Here is a 20,931-nt window from a genome sequence, read left to right as displayed (position 1 = left end):
TGGTTTGGCAAAATGTTTTCTGTAGTTATAGAACAGATGTTTAGGTTTTATACATTGTATAGCACTGTTTGCATGCAGTATATAGAGCTAGTGATTTTGCAGAATTTGCATGCTGTAATAACATGTAATGTCTGAAAAGAAAATCTATAGAATTTGCTCATTTGACAAATAGTGATTGACTGCAGTACTTTTATAATTACAGTACTAGTATACTTCTTGCCCCCTAGTGTCACCTATGAAAAATCAACTGAATAGACTAGATTTACAATAGGTTTCTAATTGATGGTTTATTCCACGGTTAACTACTTAAATATAATACTTTATTTCTGCTTTCTTGAAAACCACTTTAGCAATTGTACCTTTGCGAATACCAAAATATTTTGGCACAGTGAATTATGTATTTTGTAAACAGGTAAATCCTACTTGGATATGGTAAGAATTTATTTATATTTATTTGGTCTTTTCTTCCTTAATATTATATGTTGTATTGTGGATATCAGCTTGGCATTTCATGTACACACATATATACATATATATATACATATATACGTATATATATACATATACATATATACATATATATATATACATACGTATATATATATTTGGCATAAATTAATGTAAACTGGAGTATCGTTCAAAATTAGGATACTCTTAAACATCAGTTTTTTTTACCTCTTTACACTGTGGATTGGTTTAAATAAATGCAGACACTCCATACAAAAGGAAAAAGTCAGGGAATTACCCAAAGCAGCCCACTATCAGTTAATCATTGTTAGTACACAGTTTTGTACAGACAATATGATTTATGTTCCCAAGTATGGCTTATGCTGTGAAAACTAAAGAGAGGTTTCCACCCATAGTACAATCATTGCCACATTCTTACCTTACATATTTGTCCTTCATTGCAATAGATGTGATTTTGTTAATAAAAGCAGAAACAGGCTACTCAAACAAACAAAAAAAAAGACACTCAATGTCCAGCTGTACCCGTGAGAGGAGACCAGCAATACTAGTGTAAAGAAGGACACACAACAACACACACTTATCAAAGTTATTATTGTAGAATACCTTGATATTTTGTTTTTTATACAGACAAAAAGTGTTGATTTATTTCCCAGTAAATTCTTGTAGATTCCCATACAGCTTAGTCTACAGTATACAGGTGTGTTCGTTCATCATATATAGATTTTTTAATTTTTTTTATTATTTTATTTTATTTTTCTCTTAAGTAACAGGCAGGTAATTTTTTAATATATTTAATAATCTGAAGATAGTTTTGTCTCTTTTTTTTCCTTTTTTTTGTAGCGCGGTTCAATACAACAGAATATGCTCCGCAAAATGCGCAGTTTTTTTCCCTTCAGCAAAAAAGTAAAAAGAAAAAAGAAAAAAAGAAAAGAAAAAATATAATAATGTACAAGCAGTTGGATTTTTTTTGTTCATTTTTTTCTTTACAAGAAAGAGAGACAGAAAGAGCAAGAGAGAGAGAGAGTGGGAGGAAGAGGAAGTAACATTGAAACAGAATATGTAGTTTTAAAAAATAAATGAAAAGTTGCACGTGTGTACATTTGGCAAAATATACAGCGGTGATGCAGCAATTAATTATTTTTAAATATATTTTTTCATATATTATATATTTTCACATTGTGTATTTTTTCTTCCTCTGGTGAAATTATCTACAACATAGAATGAAAAGAAGCCGGAGAATGGAATATTACATCTTTATCTTTCTTTCTTTCTTTTTAAACTGAAATAACTAGTTTGACTTTTGATCTTTCTCTGTGTTGCACGTTTCGACGTTGGCTGTGTCAACAGGTCTGGGTGGAGGTGGAGAGGAGGGAGGAGGGAGGAGGTTCGAGTCACTGTCGTTCACTTAAACATCTGAAAGCTGAGGTCCGAAAGGAATGGCTTTTGTTGACTATTCTGAAGTATTTCAAAGCAGGGAGAGTTGAACTCGAGCACGGAAATGTCGGTGGCACTCTGTTGATTGAGAGATGAGGAGCACAGACATCGGCTGCCCAACTGAAGCCAGACATTTGGTGATCACAGAAAGACTGACACTAGGCGAGTTCTCCTTGGCTGTGACTCATACAGTGACTAATTTATCTTTCTTTTTGTAATGCATAGTGACAGACCCCTCAGACATACATGATACAGACCTTGAGGTGAAATCTGAATATGGGAATACCATGTACGGCCCAGTCTAGTTTGGCAAGGTTGGCGTGTGGTGAGTTGCTGCCGTGTAGCAGTGGTCAGAGGAGGATCTACTGGTCGGCCAATATAAAGGCTGTCTCCCCAAGCCTCATTAGAGCACCCCCCTGCCTGAAATCACAGGTAATGAAAGGAAGCCTTGTCACATATTCACCTTTGTTAAACTATCTGTTGCTCTGCAAATACCGAACTTGAACACATCGCACTGGAAAAGGAAAAAGACTGATTGTCTCTAAAGCTGTTCTCTTGCTGTGCCAGTGGAAAAAAACTACATACAAACAAACACAATGAACAATGAGAAGAACTGGAAAAAAAGGGATGCAAGGGCACTGTACCCACCACCCCTAAGATCTGAGGTTTTAAGAACTGAAACGCGTTTTTAAAAGCCTGCAAGATCACATTTTAAAACTTGGCTTCTATATGTACATTTTCTTGTCACTATCAGACTAAATATCTGGGGGTGACTATCATATAAATATCTGACTGCCGTGCCAGGAGTGAGAGTGGATTACACCTTTTACTTTGTAATCAGTCATGGGACTACAGCAATTTGTAGACATTCTTTGGGAATAAGATATTGTTGGCTGCAAATTTTCTCATTCATCCATCAAGCAGCTCTCTAAGTTGGTGATGTTATACCAATCTAGATTGCTTGTATAAACAGTGTCTGATAGGCCAGTTATGCCTATTACAGCAACAAATGGCGTGAACGTGTCCCAGTTTCATACCGTGACATTGAGAGCACAGCAAATAATTTGGCAGCAGAAATAAATACATATTTTTCAAAGTAAAAAACAAACACACTTTTCTGTTCCTATGGATTTCAGAAAGGTGATTTAAAACACAGATTTTTACAACCATCTCTGGATACAAACCAGTGTATCGGCCTGTGTGTTTGTCCCTCCAAAACGTCATTATTGTCCACATTCCAGATCAGTTAGTTCGTCCAACTAGATGGGATTGAATTATACAAACATTTTATTATGTTGTTATTTTAGTTTTATCGCACTCGTACAAGCTTTTCTCTTAGCAATGATGTAGAAACAATTTCCCACAAACTGAAGTGTGTCCTCTACTGCTTAAAAAACAAGGTAGAGGTCTTGGCAGTGAATAAAAGCACAGGGACGGCGCAGAGGCAAACTGAATGGAAAGACATTAAAATAACATGTTTTCCCTTTTACGAAACCTTGAACAACACATGCTGACATGACAGTTAGATGACAGCAACACAGGGTTGCACATGAGTTCATTATTCTTATATCGGTAGAAAAATAAAAGGATGGATCAAATTTAGAGTCTAAAACCTTGATATTGCACATACTATTAAAGTTAAACATCACTTCCTGTTGTCCGGGGACATCTACCATAGGTGTGAGGACTGCTGTGGAGTTTAGGGTTTTCATGAACGAATGAAAATGTTTTCACACTGTCTGGGATTTCTCTACTTTTTCAGACCAGCTTTTGTCACATATCTTAAGTGAAACATGGACACAAAAACCCACACCCATCCATTCAAAGTTAAAATGAAAGGCCTCACCGCCTCCACTTACAGCCAGAGCAATTAATAATAAATAAATTACAAAATAAAATAAAAAGTAGTAAACAAACCATTTGGGAAACGGGGGATGTGGGGGGGTTGGGACAGAGTACGGGCGTGAAGTTGTTCTGATTTTTACTATTATTTGTATTGTTATTTCTTTCCTTTCCATTTCCTTTTGAACTCTTTTAAGCGGACGCACTAGTTTTTATTGTATTTTGTTCGTTTGTATTGTTTTTTCATTTTTTTTTTCTTTTTTTTTTCCGTTTAGTTTTTTTTTTTTTAGTTTTCCAGGACGGACACGACGACACACACACACACACACAGAAAAAGATAGAGATAGAGAGAGAGAGAGAGAGAGACAGAGTTAAATAAAAAAGGAAAAGAAAATTGAATGAAAGTAGGTAAAGCAATCGAAATGAAACACACAAACAACCAGACCAATAAATAAATAAATAAATAAATAAATAAATAAATAAATACATAAATAAATAAATAAACAAAGCAAACCGATAAAGCATTATTAATTGCAATATAGTAGTCGTAGTATTAATAGTAATAGTAGTAATAATTATAATCTGAACAATAATAATAATCATAATAATCATAATAATAATCATAATAATAACAACATCAATAAAAAGCAAAATGATTTGACCCCCTTTTCTCCTACCATGAGTCTATCCGTATTTCCTCAGAAAAGAAGGAAATCAAGAGTACTCCGTAGAACATAGTCTCTGGCTTTACCTCCTTGCCTCCATTCAGGTTTTGCTTTTCCAGTCTTTGCCATCACAAATAAAAATGTTCCTCGACACGGCAGAGATGGAGTGGATCTCGGCAGGGGTTGAGGGCTGAGCTGGGTCTTCGATTCAGTCGGGTGGCGGTGGTGGATGGATGGACGATGAGAGGGTCAGAGGGCAGGGGATGGCAGGGGTAGCAGGGTTGGCTCGGGCCGCCGTCGAGAGACAGGAGAAAGTGACCGCGGCGAGAGCTCGGACTGCGATGTCAAACGGATGTCCATTTGGCTTGGAATGTTCCTTCTCCACCCCCCGACACCACCACCACCACCACGATTTCAAAGTCCTGGCCTGCAAAAGAAAAATCACCAGTCTCTTTTGTTCGGACTCCTCCCTCTCCCTCTCCATCTCTCTCTCTCTCGCTCGCTCTCTCTCTCTCTTTCCGATTCGCTCTCTCTCGCTTCTCCCTTTGTTATAGAGACGTCTCCATGCTGTGCAGGGGGCTCCCGGGGCTGGAGGAGGTGGCGGACTTGGTGGCGTCCGTGGGGGTCAAGTAGATGCCGCTGTCGATGGCGTTGTTGTTGCGGTTGGGGGAGGCGGGGAGGCTGTACTGGCGGTAGGGGCGGGGGGGGTGGTGGTGGTGGTGGGTGCGGGGCTGGGCGTGGTGCAGCGAGGCGGGGGGCTGGGTGAGGGGCGGCGGCGGGGGGTGCAAGGCGAGCTGGATGTGGTTGTGCTTGGAGGCCAGTTCCGACTCCTCGTCGATGTCGGTGTCGTCGATCAGGGGGATGTTGTGGATGTAGTCGTTGATGATGAACTCAGGGTGGGCCATGAAGTTGTGGATGGAGTTCCTGGATTCTGGTTTCTCCAGCCCGTCGTAGAGGGAGCTACGGAAGGCTTTCACCACTCGGATCTACGAATGGAGAAGAAGAGAAAGAGCGCGGGGCAGGGAGCGGGGAGGGGTGGAGGAGAGAAAGGGAGCGGAGTGGATAGAAGGGAGGGGTGGAGAGGGGGGAGGTTGGAAAGAGGTTTAGTGCCACGGAGAACTTGTTGACCTTGTGGTTGCCCTGCAAAGCACAGACGAGATCTGGTCACAAGAGGGGGTGTACGGTGTCTTCACAAAAGGGAGGCTGTTTTGGAGTAGAACTGAGCACGGAATCTCTGTAAGACCCCCTTTCTGCCGTTGGGCTCTTTGGGGTCACTTTTTTGTGCATAAGCAAAACAGTGTTGCAGTTATGGGAATTGAAATGCTGAACTATGTAGCTGTCAGCAGCCAAACAACCACATATGCACTATTATGTGACTGGAAACAATCTGACGTGGCACTGACACGCTAACTGCACAGTGAGGTTCAACTATCACCAAGGCTGGCCAATCGACAACTAGGGATCAGTTGGTTAGTTCAATTCGTTAGCTGTGCAAGGGTTGAGGCTAGAACTAAAGTAGACAACAGCTTGAAACCCCCTCAATACACTGTACAGTCATCACCCTATAGAGGATTGGTGGAAGCTATTCCAGGACACAGCGCACCCCCCTTGCAACCTGATCTGCCGAGCCCTTGAGGAAAGGGAAGTAAAAGAAATGGAACGGAAAAGATTACACAAATAGATAAATAAAAATAAACAACTCAACCAAAAAAAGAAAACAACGGAACGGTCGTCAGTTCACCACAAACAAACACCACAGAACGAGACAATGTACACTCAAGAAACGCCAAAGGAAGGGGGCGGGGAATGGTGGGAAAAAAACACCCCACGAGAACGTAAATGCACACAAAGAACAGCCAGTAGATACACAAAATAATAAAATAAACACACACATATATATATATATATATATATATATATATAATATGCACATATACACATATCAAAGAAAAATTAAGAATCGTGTTGGTTAGAGTCTGCAACAAAATGCTAGGAAAAGGGAAGCAAAAATCACGCACACACACAAACACACACACCAACATGAGATATCCACCACCCTCCACCCACTAGCCCCCAGCTTTATGGAGAGGTTAAGCATCTGAGTGCAACGTGGTTGTGGCTAGTGGTATAAAGCTGGACAGCATCACAAACACTCATTGCCTGTTTGTGTGGGTTTGATGGGAGGCAGGCAGGCACAGAGAGAAAGCCATCAAAAAGCAATGACAGGAGGCTGGTCTCTCATCTTACAGACACACTGCGAAAGTCGTGCCAACATGCAAGAAAACAACAACATAAACCCCCCCTAAATCAACGAGCAATCAAAGTGCACACAGAGAAAACAGGAATCAAACGGACCAATTCAAAAACACAATGCCGCAGAATCTGTATTAACACAACTCATAACACCTAACTGATTGGATTAAAAAAACAAACCCATAACAGTATTATGAAGAGAACAAAACATAACGAAAAATTTGTATTCAGCGGTAAAAATGCACATCTTTGGACTGTGACTTAAAATTTATGTTTTAGAGAACAGCTTTCAAGACAATCAATCTTTTTTTATTAAAACGAATGTCCTGAATTGGAACCGAAAAACAAGTTAAAGTGAATCCAGATTTTCTAATGTAGCTGTTAGAACTCGTAAAATGTGTAGTCTGTATGTTTTGATTGATTGTCAGTTTAAACAAGTACATAACACATAACACCTGACTCTGTACAGGGTCAGAAAAATATATAATTATAAGGGTGATTATATATTTGTGAAATGCAGTAATTTCAGTATTCTTTCTCTTTGGAACTTCGTCTGTCTTGACACTGACGACAAACAATTTGTTTGCAGCTTTTATTCAGCTGTTAAACAGCCTTTGAAAAAGACTGCAACCGCCTCCCGTTTCTCCTTGATAAGAGAGCCTTACAATTCACAAATCTCATCTCTTCTTTGTGCCAGTCAAATACGTGTGTATGCTCTGGTTTCGGCTCTTCCAAAATACAGACAAAATACACCGTCCGTCACTTGAAAGTGGTGAGCGTTTCAAATGATACAGGATGTTCAAGACTGTCTCTACCAAAGACGGAGCAAGAGGAGGCCATTATCACAGCCGCTGCTAGTCAGAGACCGTGCACACTGTGGTGAGATGTACTCTGGGCAGGCGAAGGAGGGCTATATTATTTATATATATATATATATATATATATATATATATATATATATAAATCAATAAATAATTAAAAAAACACCAATGACAAAAAAATCTAGCAACCAATTATCCACACACCTCTCCCTTGCCTTTCTACACTACTTGAAGTGCCCTGGGCAGTTTAACAGTGCTCTCTGTGAAGAAGCCAATTCAATTTCAAGTCCTAACCTCTGTCACCACAGACTAGAGACCAGGGTTTATCACGGTCTACCTGATTGGCTGATAGCGGGGAGCACCATATAAGAGACACAAGGTATTAGCTGTGCCTTTGGTGTAAGGATACAAACACCCCTGCTGCCTGGCAATTGGCCAGAGTAGGGTATAGAGTAAAGGGCAAAACAGAGTTGCAGGTTGGATAGAGAAGAGGAGAAAAAAGGGTATGGCACTAGTCCTGTCTGTTACGCCGCTTTGCGTTTCTAAGAGAGACACATTCGCATGCTTCTTGGTAAAAATAAATAAAAACCAGAGCAGTAGCACTGTCCTTCCAAATGAGTGATTCCTTAAACCAAAAAACAAACAACAACAACAAAAAACAAACAAGCAAAGTGTGTCATTTCCTGTCCTCAGCAACAACCACAAAACTAACCACAATCCCCCCCTCCCCGAACCCATTAAAAAAAGAAAATCCCTCACAGAGTGAATAAGAAAAGCATGCATCAGAGCAGATCCACATGAGAGAAGCGTGTGCGAACGGATGTTTTTTTTTTCTTTTTGTTCAGCGAGGAAGGAAGAAAAAGAAAAAAAGAAAACAGATGATCTCTCGTTCCTGTGCCGATGCCTGTTGTGTAAATTTGCAAACATGAACAAAAAATATGCATGGTAGCAGTCTCATGCTGTAAAGACAAATCAAATAGTACATATATATACACACACCGACTGGATGTATATATAAGAAAGAAACATTCCACTGCGATGAGATTCCTTCGCTTTTTGTGTTTGCACCATTCCCCCCGCCCCCTCATCCGCAAAAGAAAAGAAGCAAATGAGCCCAAAAGAAAAAAAAAAAGGAGTCAAACAAATAAATTCCAACACAAACAAACAATACAGGAGAAAACAGCTCAAGCTTTTTGGTTGTGTGCTTATTTGTTTTTCCAAGGAGCCTGTTAGCCACCACAAGAAAAGCGACATGCGTTATTTGTATTGATTTTAGTTGTTTTCGTTTGTGTTGATCTTTTTTATTTTCTCTTTGTCTTTGCTTTTGGGGTGCTGTAAGCATTCGAGTATATTGCCCATGGTAGGTTGACATATTTATTCAGATGTTTTTTTCAATATGTTCTGTTATTTTTTTTGTTTTGCGTTTTGCTTCCTTTTTAATCTTTTTTTTCTTTTTGAGGGGGGGAATGGGGGTGGGGGTTGGCATGCCAAATCACTCCGGCCTCTCCACAAGTCCCCGCCATTCGAAGAAGCTTGATGGAAAAACGAAATAAAGTAAAAATGGTTTCAAATTCAACTCCCTCCCCTCCCCTCACATAACACATTCCTCTCCCCCCTCCAAAAAAAAAGAAAAGAAAAATCAAAAGCACAAATAACTGAAGATTGAAGAAGCAGAGGGAGGAAGAGGAGGAGGAGGGCAGGAGGGAAGGAGGGAGGGATGTGGTTAGAGACTGCTGCGATGGAAAAGCGGTGTTAATGACTCCACCCCAACCGTCACCGCCACTGTCCCCGTTCAAATCCAAGCTCTGACAATTGTCCGATAGTATAGGAGAGATGCTGCTTACGGCTTGAGGAAGAATAAATAAAAGGACCTGGAACAGCGACAGTGAAGTGAGTAGAAACGAGACAGTTTAAGGTGCAAAGAAGAAGCAAAGGCTTAACAGCCAATCAGAAGCCTTCTCATCCACTGCCTTCCTGCTGCGGAGCTCACAGGACATTTACTGTGTCTGTGTGTGTGTGTGTGTGTGTGTGTCCTGGTTTCTGACAACCCAACAGACTTGTTTTATATGTGTGTTACGGTAAATGTATAAATTTATCGGGAAATGGTAAAACCAACTAGGTTGCATGTACCGAGAAATGTATACATTTACCGCCTAGTTGGTAAATGTGTACATTTCCTGGTAAGTCTATACATTTACCGTTTTCACGCATTTACCGTAACAAATATATATATATATATATATATATACACACACTTACAAACACTTAAAAAACTAAAAAACAAATCGACAGAGAAAAGGAGTATGTTTCTGCACATTTGTAAAGATTAAATAACTGTCTACTTTCTATTCTGTTTGTGTGAACTCACTGCAAAGCCATCCTACTAGAGGATATAGCGGCGGTACGAAAATACAGGATGCAGCAGATTGAGTAATAGCAATGCTAATAATGCATCCCACATCCAAATCTATTTAAATGGACTTTAGGTTCAGTAAACAAGTGTCCGATGCTTTATGGCACATGATACAAACTGGAACTGAAAACCCCTTCCTTTTCCCAGAGCACCCTTTGTCATGGACTGTTGTCCCACCCCACCCCCAAACCTCTCCTTGTCAAATTAGTGAAACTGATTTATTATGTGTGTCAGTAATGGTTAAAAAAGTAAAATGAAAATAGTTTGGGAGCCAATGCAGGTAGCAATGTGAACTGTACAGACCGATCACCGATAGATCATGCGCAGCATTTTTAACTAATTCACTGAAAATGAAAGATTATCTGAAACAGCACATCTATTTTTCAATCAGAGATCTAGACCTTTGGAAGCTCAGTATTGTTCATCACATTCAATATGTCAGCCAGCGATTAAGAGGACGGGGTTAGGGGTGTGAGGTTGGAAACGATATGTGCTTTAAGCGGGTTTTCTTCGGGGGTTTGAGGTGATAGGAAAGGGGGATGTTGAAACGAAAACACTGGAAGCAAAGACAACACAGACACAACTGACAGCCGTAAAAAGAAGACAGAAAAATACGGAAAAGGGTGGAGATGAGACAAATAAACATAAATAAATAAAGAATTGATCCCTCCTGGTCAGTCAGTGATGCTAGGTATGGGATAGAGAAATAAAGAAAGGAAAAAAAAAGAAAAAAGACAGGAAAGATAAAGAATCGCTCAGTTACAAATTTTAAGAAACTTTAAAATACTAAACACATTCCAATACAGTAGCCAAGGTCTTATAAATATATATATATATATATATATATATATATATATATATATATATATATTTAGATATAAATAGCAAAAGGAAACTCAATTTCAGGCTGAAGATTTGTCATTTCACATTACAGTTTAGACAATACTGAGTGAAATAAGCTATGCTAAGAAAATGTCTTAAGGCACCAAGGAAACCATTTGAAAATCTTGTTTGATCTGGGTTGGTTTTTCTTCCAGGACACTTACTGCGTCACTGATGTAATTTTGCCAAACATCTACCCAACGATGGAAAGCAACATCAAACTAAGACAATCCTATATTTTTTAATCGGACTGAAGTAGCCTGAAATATAAGCTTCCTTTCAAGATTTAGTAACTCCCACAGGTATATTAAGGAGATCCTACAAAGAGAAAGAAAGAGAGAAGGATGGGAGTGGAAGAAAAAGGATAGAAAGGCCAAAGAGATAAAGAGACAAAAAAGATTTCAAGATCTGCTGGAATTAAATTTAAACGAAGACAAGTTAATACACTGCTGGTGTTAAACTCTCACACCGGTTCCCCAATGGCATTACCACACAAACCTCTGGAAAATACACTCTGCAAAGGGAGGGAAATGAAAATACACATTTGATGAGGTACATTCTCTTCCTCGGCATCACCGTTAATACCATCACAACCTTTGGGGCTTATACTCGAAGGCTTACAGACGCGTTTCTGGCGTGAACTTTGAGGCGAAAGATGCGAGCAGCAAATGTAGCACCAAGGACCCGATTCCACTCTTTAGTTACAGGATGTAAGTCTTTTTTCCGTCGATATATGTTTTTGGCAACCACACATTAAAAACAACCCGACCAACGAACAAACAAACAAGCCAGACTAACATAAGCCATAATAACATACAACAACAAAAAACATAATAAAATAAATCACCATATTCTCTCAGTGTGCAGTTCTAAGGAAAATTGGTTTGAAATAAATTATTTTTGACATAGAAGAGCAGGAATGAAAAACGAATGATGGGAGTGGAGAGTGAGACATCTTTTGGCATGCACTGGACTTGCGACCTGCTTGGATTGCTTCCTTTTGCTGAAAAGGTAAGGTTTTGGCTGCTGCTGGTTATGAAACAGATAAAAGCATCTAAGTATTTATGTGGCACACCAATTAAGTAATTCTGTGCACTCTATATCCAGACCTACTTTGGATATGACTGTACACACCCACACTTTGCTTGATTTTAAAGGACTGCTTCTGAACGTCGTGTGAATTGCTGTAATCAAGATGGCAGCCTCGTCAATGGCATCTGCACAGCTGTCTTTGTGATTTTGAAGGTATTACTGAAATACCTGTCTTCGTGAGCGTTACTGAAAGTGTCAAATTGTGATAAGTAGGGCTCTGCATTTTGCATGGTTTTTTAACCAGTACTTTATTCATGCAAAACACAGGTGTTGCATTCTCCCAATTGAAGCTATACTTCTGCAATAGACTTCTCACAACCCTCCTACACTGCTCTAGGTTTTTTGCATGTTATAGGGGTTCAGAAATGTACCCTACCAGCTGGTAAGCAGTTTACAGCATAAGCTTTGGGAAACGTATTAAAGAACATTTGTGGTATTAAGCTCTGACTTGCATCCGTGGTTCAGAGGCGTGTTGCATGTTAGAAGTCTAGAACATACCTGGTTCTAAATGCAATATGTAAGATATATGTAAGAGTTTGCTTTCACAACTCAGTAGAAGAAATCTTGAAACTTTTCTCAGGCAACCTGGCAGACATATTCCCCGGTTGAAAGTCAATCTTAGAAGCTTAGACCTTAATCGAGTGCTGGGAGGGATGGAGGGGGGGCTGTTGTACACTAACTCAGTGGCATTGACCATTATCTGTCAGCATGGAACTGAAAATAATCTTCACCAAAGCTTTCCCATAGAAGTAAAGCGATCAGCATTTTCTCATTTGAGCAACATAGCATTACAACTCTTGGGGAAAGTGGAAGACAAGCTGTCATTATGATCCTTATGGGACAAAGAGCACTGCAGAGACAAGAACTAATCTTTAGCTTCCCCTTCCTCGTGAAAGCTCTGTGAGAAGCCAAAAAGTGACCACATGCCAACCCTATGAACTGCTCACACCCCATCTTATTTCGCTCATTCCCACATAATGCCTCCGATGGTCCAAATTACAGATTCTACCCAAATTTCGACTCAACGTGTGATGAGAGAGATGGACAGGCAGGCAAAGAAAAAGACAGAGAAAGAATATGGTTTGTCCAATCCAAAAGACAAAAGCGAAAAACCCATCAAACGCACAAACAGACATAAAAAAACCAGCAACACAAACTGCCGTGGACGGCAAGGATCAAAAAGAAAGAAAGAAAGAACATTGTGAAGTCATAAAGATCATAAGAAGGAAACCAATCAGCCAATGGACAAACCCAACAAACGACAAAACCAAAATAAAACACAACGACTGAGCTGATCAGAAACAGAAACGATTGTAAACGAACCAAAAGAGAGAGAGAAGAAAAAATGTATACAGAAAGGTGCTTTTCCTCTCTGCTTGCAGCTGAGGTACATGTGTTCAGGGTGCGTGCTGGTGTGTGTGCATGTATGTGTGTGTGTGTGTGTGTGTGTGTGTGTGTATGTGTGTGTTTGTGTCCGTATATATATATATTTTTTGACTGGTGGGTTTATATTGTTGTTGTTCATGAGCAGTTAAGGAAATGAAACTCACTCCCAAGGGCACCGGTTGCATTGGCAGTAGAAAGAACTACGTGAGTGGGGGTAGAAATATTGGTTACATCGTGGAGCTGGCTGAGAAGGGAGGAGCGCCGGCGGACTGCACCCTGAAACGAACCACTTCTCTTGAAGGTACTCACTACCTCCATCTGCAGGAGAAAGAGAGAAGGAAATTACAGCACACTTGGATTAGCCAACCAAAGAGAGGGTGGAGGGGTCGGGGCGGGTAGGGGTGGGATATTGGAGGGAGGGAGAAGGAAGGGGAGTGTAAGGAGGGATCATTTTTGAGGGGGGGAAGGCGATGACGGCAGCAACCCAAGATGGAAATCAAAACAGGAAACCCTCTCGCTTCGTCGCTTTTATTCTCTTCCCTCAACCTCCCCCGTGTTCTGAACTTCTGACACTCGGACATGTCATTGAGACCCTGTCAGCGGGTTGAGGCTCGGTATTAACTGTGGGTTCATGTGGGATTCAATATGAAGTTGAAAAGTGCTGGTCATCTAGTCACAAGAGGATTCAGTGATCCAATTATCGACCGATCTGTTTATTCAAGTTTCAGAACCTTGAGGGTCGACTACAGAGCTCGCATTTTCTGTTCACTCTCTACCACTATAAGGCGCCTATATCCATAGTCAGGAGTCACGAAGCTGAGATCAAAACTATTCCAGATCATCATGGTGAGGAAACAAAGATGATCCATCACACCAAACAGGTGAATATATTTGGATAGCTATCCGTTACTATGCATTGTTGGGGGGCAGTGGTGAAGTATTTTTTAATGTCAACATACGCCTGTCATGGAAACTCTACCTGAAATCTTCCTTACAACAACAACAACAATAATATAATAATAATAATTCAGATTTAACAGCTCTTAAGAGGCTTACGAGCTGTAAAATCTGAATAATTGCATCTGCACAAGTAAGCAAAGGCATTTAACATTGTTTCGACAGGTTTATACGCACGCTTTCAGAATAAAACCCTGCAGGAAAATGTGAAATGAAACTGTGGGAAATCGGCCTTAAAGCTGACTAACTTCCTTCCTATTTCAATAGTGAGGCAGGCAATCGCTCTAGGGAAACGGGGCCCAACGGATGACTGGGATGGCTGCTTCAGACTCTTAAACTCTGTTCACGCATTAGCAGGCTCAGTTAATAGACGCAAGAGCAAGGCGCTTTTGCCCTATCCTTCACTCAGCCATCAGATCTTATCGTCCTAATGCAGTGCTTTCAAGACCAATGACAGAGCCGTGGTATTAGCCGTCGGTGTGTTCTGCTGCAGATTTCAGCAGATGCTTAAGCCCTCATGATGCTTTTAAAGTGAAGAGCAAGCTATTGATCCAGCAATGCAGTACATATCCTCCCCTCTCCTGTCTTGGTGCTTCTTGTACCGGGCTACATTAGCACTTCAGTGCTACCAGTACACTCCAGAGCCATCTGTGTCTTTTGAAAGCTGAAGCCCGTGGTCGCCCAAGTGTTGTTTCCTATTACTGCGTGACATACACGAACAATGCACTCGTTTAACTCCTTCAACCCTGAGGCGCTACTTGGTTTGGGGAGTCTGCAATGCTCTCGAATAGGACTGCAGCAACTGTGGGAAGTGTAGACATTACGAAATAGACGATGTAATAGGGGAAAAAATGGCCCAAAGATTTTAATGTTCTCTCCTACAGGCCTACGGTCAAATCCTGTGAACTGTACACAATAACTGGAGAAAACCAATTTGCATGAATCTGCAGTCAAATGCATCTATTGCAACTCCAGTACAAACTACAGCAACAGTCCATAAACCTTTTATCTGCCCCTTATCCAGGTTTTCAGTTATTTGCAGCCAATTGCTTGGTTGATTGTGGGATGATTAAACCTTGCACGTGCTTGAAGCAGACCCATGGTATTTAAGGGTTCTTTTGAAGGCACTTGTAAAAAGATGACCACTTCTGGAGAAAGAGCACTTAAGTCAACGGAAGAGCAGGCCTATGAAAACGACAGGCCTGATCATACCTGTTTGTTTGGATGCCACTGCTCTGCGTGTGACCCGTAGCCTTTAGTCTATTCAACTGATCACACACTCGCACAGCAGACCACTCTCAAGAGATCATTGAGAAGGAATGACGTGGTGTTTGGGATCATTATGTAGTAGCACTGTTATGTAGCTGTCTGACTGTTAGTTTCTAAAGCAGCCTGTTCACATTGTGTGGACACAAAAACAAGCCCTGGCCTATGAGTTATGAATCAGAGAGAAGTATGTTCTTAAATGATTAATTAATATCACCTATTATTAAGAATATCTAGTCCTGGAAGAGCAGGATTCGTAGATGATTCCCCTAATTCAAAACGAATATACTGTAAGTGAAAAGCATGGGCAGAAAAAACAATACGTTTCTGCTATTTCCAGATCAGTCCATAGACATAGGGCCATTTCTTACAAGGGAGCCCTACTGGGTATCTTCATGAAGTCTACTTTTCACCAACACATGGCTGAGTTGGTTTCTGTTGCCTGTAGCTAGATAACGTTGCCTATCTTGTCCACACAATGTGTTAGGCCTAGCGTGAGTGACAGCAGCTCAGAGTATGAGGCTTTCAATGAATCTACATGGTTCCTAAAACAAGAGACATGAAAATCTTCCATTCACTTAGAAGGAGGCCTCTATCCTCAGGAAGAAACAGGTTGTGGGAGGAGAATAGAGAGACTTGCGGATGGGCTTTTTAAAAAACAAAAAACATTTTGGAAGGTTAGCCAATGGATATGATGCTGCCATCTTCTTTTCAAGTTGTGAGGTGACCGTACTAACCAGGAGCCTGGATCGCAACAGCCTGGACATGGGAGAGGGGATATCTAACTGTCATGGGTCCTGGCAGAAGACAAGGGCCTTCAAAATTGGAGCTCTTGATGAAACTGGGGAATTTCTTGACTCTCTAGTTTAAATTTCAAATCACTCTTATTTTTTTGTCCTGTACTGATATGGCACAGGGTCCTTCTAATGTTGTAAGGTACCAGTGGGGAACCCTGGTCTGGGAAGGGCCGCAGTGTCTTCTGCTACCTAACCGAACCCTTTATTTGTGAAACAGAACCATTAAGCATTGTGTCCGGACTAGGTGAGGAGATGTAGACACCCACAAGATCTGCAGGCCTGAAGCCTCCCAGGACCAGGGTTCTTCACCACTCCATTATAGTCTAGGGGGTTTCCTTCTGTAATCTGCTCAGAGCTCTGTTTGGTCACTACAATCCGGTCTGAACTGTGTTCTAGCTGACCGTGACGGGGGTTCCCCATGGGGCAGTACATCGTTGTCTGAGTGCAGTCATGGTTAGGCTAGGCTTGAGTAAGCCAGGGTTTCGGTGGCTGTAGTGCAACGACCACCCCAGTGCCACACCAGGCACCAGGGAGATCTGCAGTATATTCAGTGGGAGCTGCACAATTCCTCCACAGAGTGTCATACCTTGGCAGTTTGCCGTGTGTAACAAGAAGCGGATGGCTTGGCCGATCATGTTTTGCAGCCACCTGTTTATGTCCTGTATTCGTACAATGCTGGCAGTGGTGTGCTAAATTAATTACAAATTGGCAATTCCAGATCGGGGGGTAAATATCTGTCCATTCCAGGAGAATGTTTTAAAGTAGACAGAGCATTAGGTGTTGCCATTGTCGACACTTGATATGGGCCAATCTCACCTGAGTCATAGTCACTCCAACTCAAAAAAACAGTCGATTAATGGCGTAGCCTGGATTCAAACTGCAGAGGACTATTTGACAGTATGAATCAGTTCTGGCACAGACTACCTTCTTTCCAATCATGTCTGTAGAGTGATTAATGCTTCAGTAGTCATTTTAAGTGTCACATCCCAGAGTGAAATGTAATGTTATACAGAACGGTGAGGCTTTGGGGTCATTGCTCGACATACATTTGAAGCAGTTTCATTTACTGCTTCCGGAGTGGATGAAAAGAGCCAAAGTGGGAATAGTAATTTTAATTGATCTTCCTCAGGATGAAATCTGTCAGTATAATTGAATTTTTGCCTTTTTAACGTTTCTACTACATTTTGATTAATTTATTTTCCTAACTAAATTAGTTATTTAATCACCTCTGGGATAATACTTTACGGTTTAGTTGCTATTCTTATCTTTTGTGAGAATACACCACCCAGTAACACATCATACCCAGTTGAAGTCAACAAGCTGAAGATCTACAATCTGTCTGTAAATTATGTTTAGAGAGGAATACACCAGGAGGGAACTTCTCTTAAGATGGACTGTATACAAACCTTCTAAAAATATTAGACATTGGACTGGAATCAAATTAACACAAACATGAAGCCTAAAGAGAGATGGCACAGAAGAGCATTCCATGAAATGTGTTATGCACATCACACACAGAAACATACATATATTTATTATATATATAATGTATTATACACATATATATATATATATATATATATATATATATATATATATATATATATATATATATATATATATATAATACTCATGCAATTCTAATTTTTCAGCCTCCTGGTTAGTAACTCACAGCTCACCATGCAAGATCAAAAAGAGACGGCAACCAACATTTACAATAAGAACAACAATTAGACACATAATCTACAAACAGAACAAATGCACAAAGTATGTTAAACAGATGCACATGAATGGCACAGGAATAGTTTTTTTCTCCGAAGACAATTTCCCCCTAAGTCTGAGCTGTTTTAAACTTATTTTGCTCTCTGCTGCAGTGCTACAGCTCCAGTTCCTCTAGAAACTCGGGAAATGGGGGTTAGACATTTCACTAAGAGACACTAAGCAGCACGGCCTGTAGAGAAGCAGTTTGCGCCGAGTGAGGGGATCCCAGCCCCCCCTGCTCCCTCCGCCCAGCACACAACATTTTGCTCACTTCAACTGCCTCGGCAAACATTTCTCCTCGGCGTTGTTCATTTGGCACTCAAGCACAAGAGTCTGGAGACTGAAGCCCCCTGGGTTTATCTACAATTTAAGCCAGCCGACAGGGCCACAAAGGGCAGGCGAGTGTTAATCACTGCCAACTCCTTATCAAGCAGCCCGAGATCTTTCGGTCAGTGTGTCTGTGCTCAGCAGGACCACACAGATACAGAGCCCTCTGATTGTCAACTGCGGGGAAAGAAAGTGAGTCTTCCCTTTCACAATCAAAAGATCCTGCAGTAAGGAGAAGAAACTGAATATCCTGACCAGTATTGAAGCCAAGTGTTATCTAGTCTTTTTGGTTTTCAGTGCTTTTTCTAAACCTTCTTGCTCCTGCTTCAACTGTGTAACTGACTGTCTCTGTAATGTGTTGATCCCCAATAAGTGTGCTTTGGTTTTTGGTTTTGAGTATTTGCATCAGAAGTCTCCTTATTAACCCTGCTGTGTCACCTTTGTCTGGATTGTTCTTGGGACGAGACAATTCATTAACTCTTTGTCTTAGAAGGGTTTGATGTCTACTTGACTGCGACAGCGTAATCAAAGTGGGCGAGTTGAGAAGTATGTGTGGAAGAAGAATCCAGACACAAAAGGGCTCTTTCTGGTTTACACTGTGAGTGTTGGGAGGTCCAGCTGGGTTGTGTTAGGGGTTGACTCTTCAACCCTCAACTAGGACCCAAGAAAAATGTCACAAGAACAGCGCTTTAACCCAAGGGGGACCACTGTTCTCTTACATAGCACTGCTTTATGATTGTAATAGGGGCTATGAGTGGAAATCAGACATTCTGAGTTCAGACTCTCGGGGGCTACAGAGGTGTATCTGTCTGACTAAGAGCTAATGAACTATAAAATGGAAAGCTTTCAATTTTTCTCAGTGGCTTCAGTCTGTAAGTGCTTAGCTTCAATACGGGCTTCAGGAGGCTTTGACCTCATAAGGGCAGCGTGGAGATCTCAACTAGCAAATTACTTTCGGCGAAATAGTTGCAGAATCAAACGCAAGTATCATTCTCTGACATTGTGGACCCTTGACAGCAGCACTGGGAGGCAATGTTAAAAACCTTCCAGATATAAACAGGTGAGTGCAGTGGAGATGGTACTGCATCTCTGCGAACTCTGCGTGGGATGAAAGCAGGACTTCAGTCTCCATTGGAATCAACTTAACAAGCCTATAAAGCACCCAGAGAACTAAAGCAAGACACAAGCACACCAGACGACATGGCATCGCTAATAAGAGAGGCTGGACACGAATAAGGCAAAGGGATTTAACTGAGGTCCTACAATCTCTACATAGCTGCTTAACTAGCAATACTGAATGAGGATTATATGGCACTTAATATCTATGCTGTTGGTTATTTCAGATTTTTCTTATACCAATACAATCCTCCCTCGTTCTACTAACTACCTGAGATCTACCTAGTGGAAGGTATCATTCCAACTCCAGTGGTCCAAAGTGGACCCCAAAAGGCGGGGCAATTATGTGGGGTGTTTAATAGAAAAAACTTCAAACGATTTTCATTACGGTTCATTACATGCTATAGATTACAGAGGCCATTTATATGGGTTTATACATGTTTGATCAATCAATTGTTTCCAGGTCTATCAAGAATACCCCCTTGGGGGTGTGATGATGGTGATGGGGTTGGGGGGCGGTCTGGGAATGCTGAAAGGTTAGCCACCTCTGATATAAGTCTTTGGTTCACTGGAGCTACAATGGTCCCAACTGTCAGTTTTATCAGCGTAATGAAAACTGCAGATTCACAAAGTAAATTTTTTTGGTGGACTGGGGCTTTTGGGGCTGGTGGGGTGGGGGGAGCAGGTAAGGGGAAGGGGGGCAGGACAAGGTGGAATTCAAACACAAGTCAGCACATAATTTAACACTAGGCAACAAGCCAGGGGCTACTTCTGTTTTTCCTTTGCACTGAGGAATAAAGCGTTTATGCCGTGTTATAAACCATCAGCGACTGCTGTCACATTCCCTGAGAGATAGCTACAGGAGGGTGTCTTTTGTAAAGCGCCAACACTACGGTCACACATCCACTGCGAGGCCCAAAAGCTTGCACTCCTAACGCCAGCGTTGAACAGATATACTCATAATCAAGAGCACGGTACATGAGGGAGGAGAATTTAGTAAGAGGAAAGTAAGAAATACCCTTTGACTTCATCACAAACATTCCTTTGCAAGGACAGGGATGTGTGTGGACACAGAGTCTATGATGTTCCCGAACTAAATAAACGAAAGGGTGTCTGAGCGGTGAATGATTTAGAAACCAAATAAATAATTCCAGAATACAAAATCGAATCTTTATAGGTAATAGAATACTGATCAAAGTTTAAATTCAAATACTAAATAGCATTTCAGGAAGGGAATTTTGGTGGTGGGAGTAAATGTCTCTCTATATATCACTTGCAACACACTTTTCAATGGTCCTATACACCAGTGGGCAGAGTGTGATATTTCCTGTTTATCAAAAACGCTAACAATTGAATTTGAGGCTAAACTGAAGTGAAATAAGCTGCTATAAATCAGAGGGCTATTTGTCAGGCCTAATCCTAAGAAACAATTAAGCTAATGGAGAGACTTT

The 20,931-nt window shown here is 40.9% G+C and overlaps 1 protein-coding gene across 6 annotated transcripts in view; it reads right to left on the bottom strand.

The window, feature by feature from the left end:
• Positions 1 to 1,042: 1,042 nt before the first annotated feature.
• The window catches only part of atp2b3b (ATPase plasma membrane Ca2+ transporting 3b), a 71,239-nt gene continuing 51,350 nt past the window's right edge, over positions 1,043 to 20,931 (bottom strand). For 3 of the 6 annotated variants that reach the window (XM_066709858.1, XM_066709859.1, XM_066709860.1), the window contains 2 exons: positions 13,421 to 13,574; positions 5,360 to 5,395 (listed from right to left, as the gene is read on the bottom strand). In XM_066709858.1, coding sequence (XP_066565955.1) covers positions 5,370 to 5,395; positions 13,421 to 13,574 — 180 coding nt within the window. In that variant the 3' untranslated portion in view covers positions 5,360 to 5,369. Of the gene's footprint in view, positions 5,396 to 13,420; positions 13,575 to 20,931 lie in introns of all 6 variants that reach the window. The other 3 variants (XM_066709855.1, XM_066709856.1, XM_066709857.1) reach the window with 1 other exon arrangement.

This window comes from Amia ocellicauda, chromosome 7 (assembly GCF_036373705.1).
Source record: "Amia ocellicauda isolate fAmiCal2 chromosome 7, fAmiCal2.hap1, whole genome shotgun sequence".
Lineage (NCBI taxonomy): Eukaryota > Metazoa > Chordata > Actinopteri > Amiiformes > Amiidae > Amia > Amia ocellicauda.
Note: the sequence above shows the minus strand (reverse complement) of the source record. Positions and strands in the feature narration are given on the sequence as shown.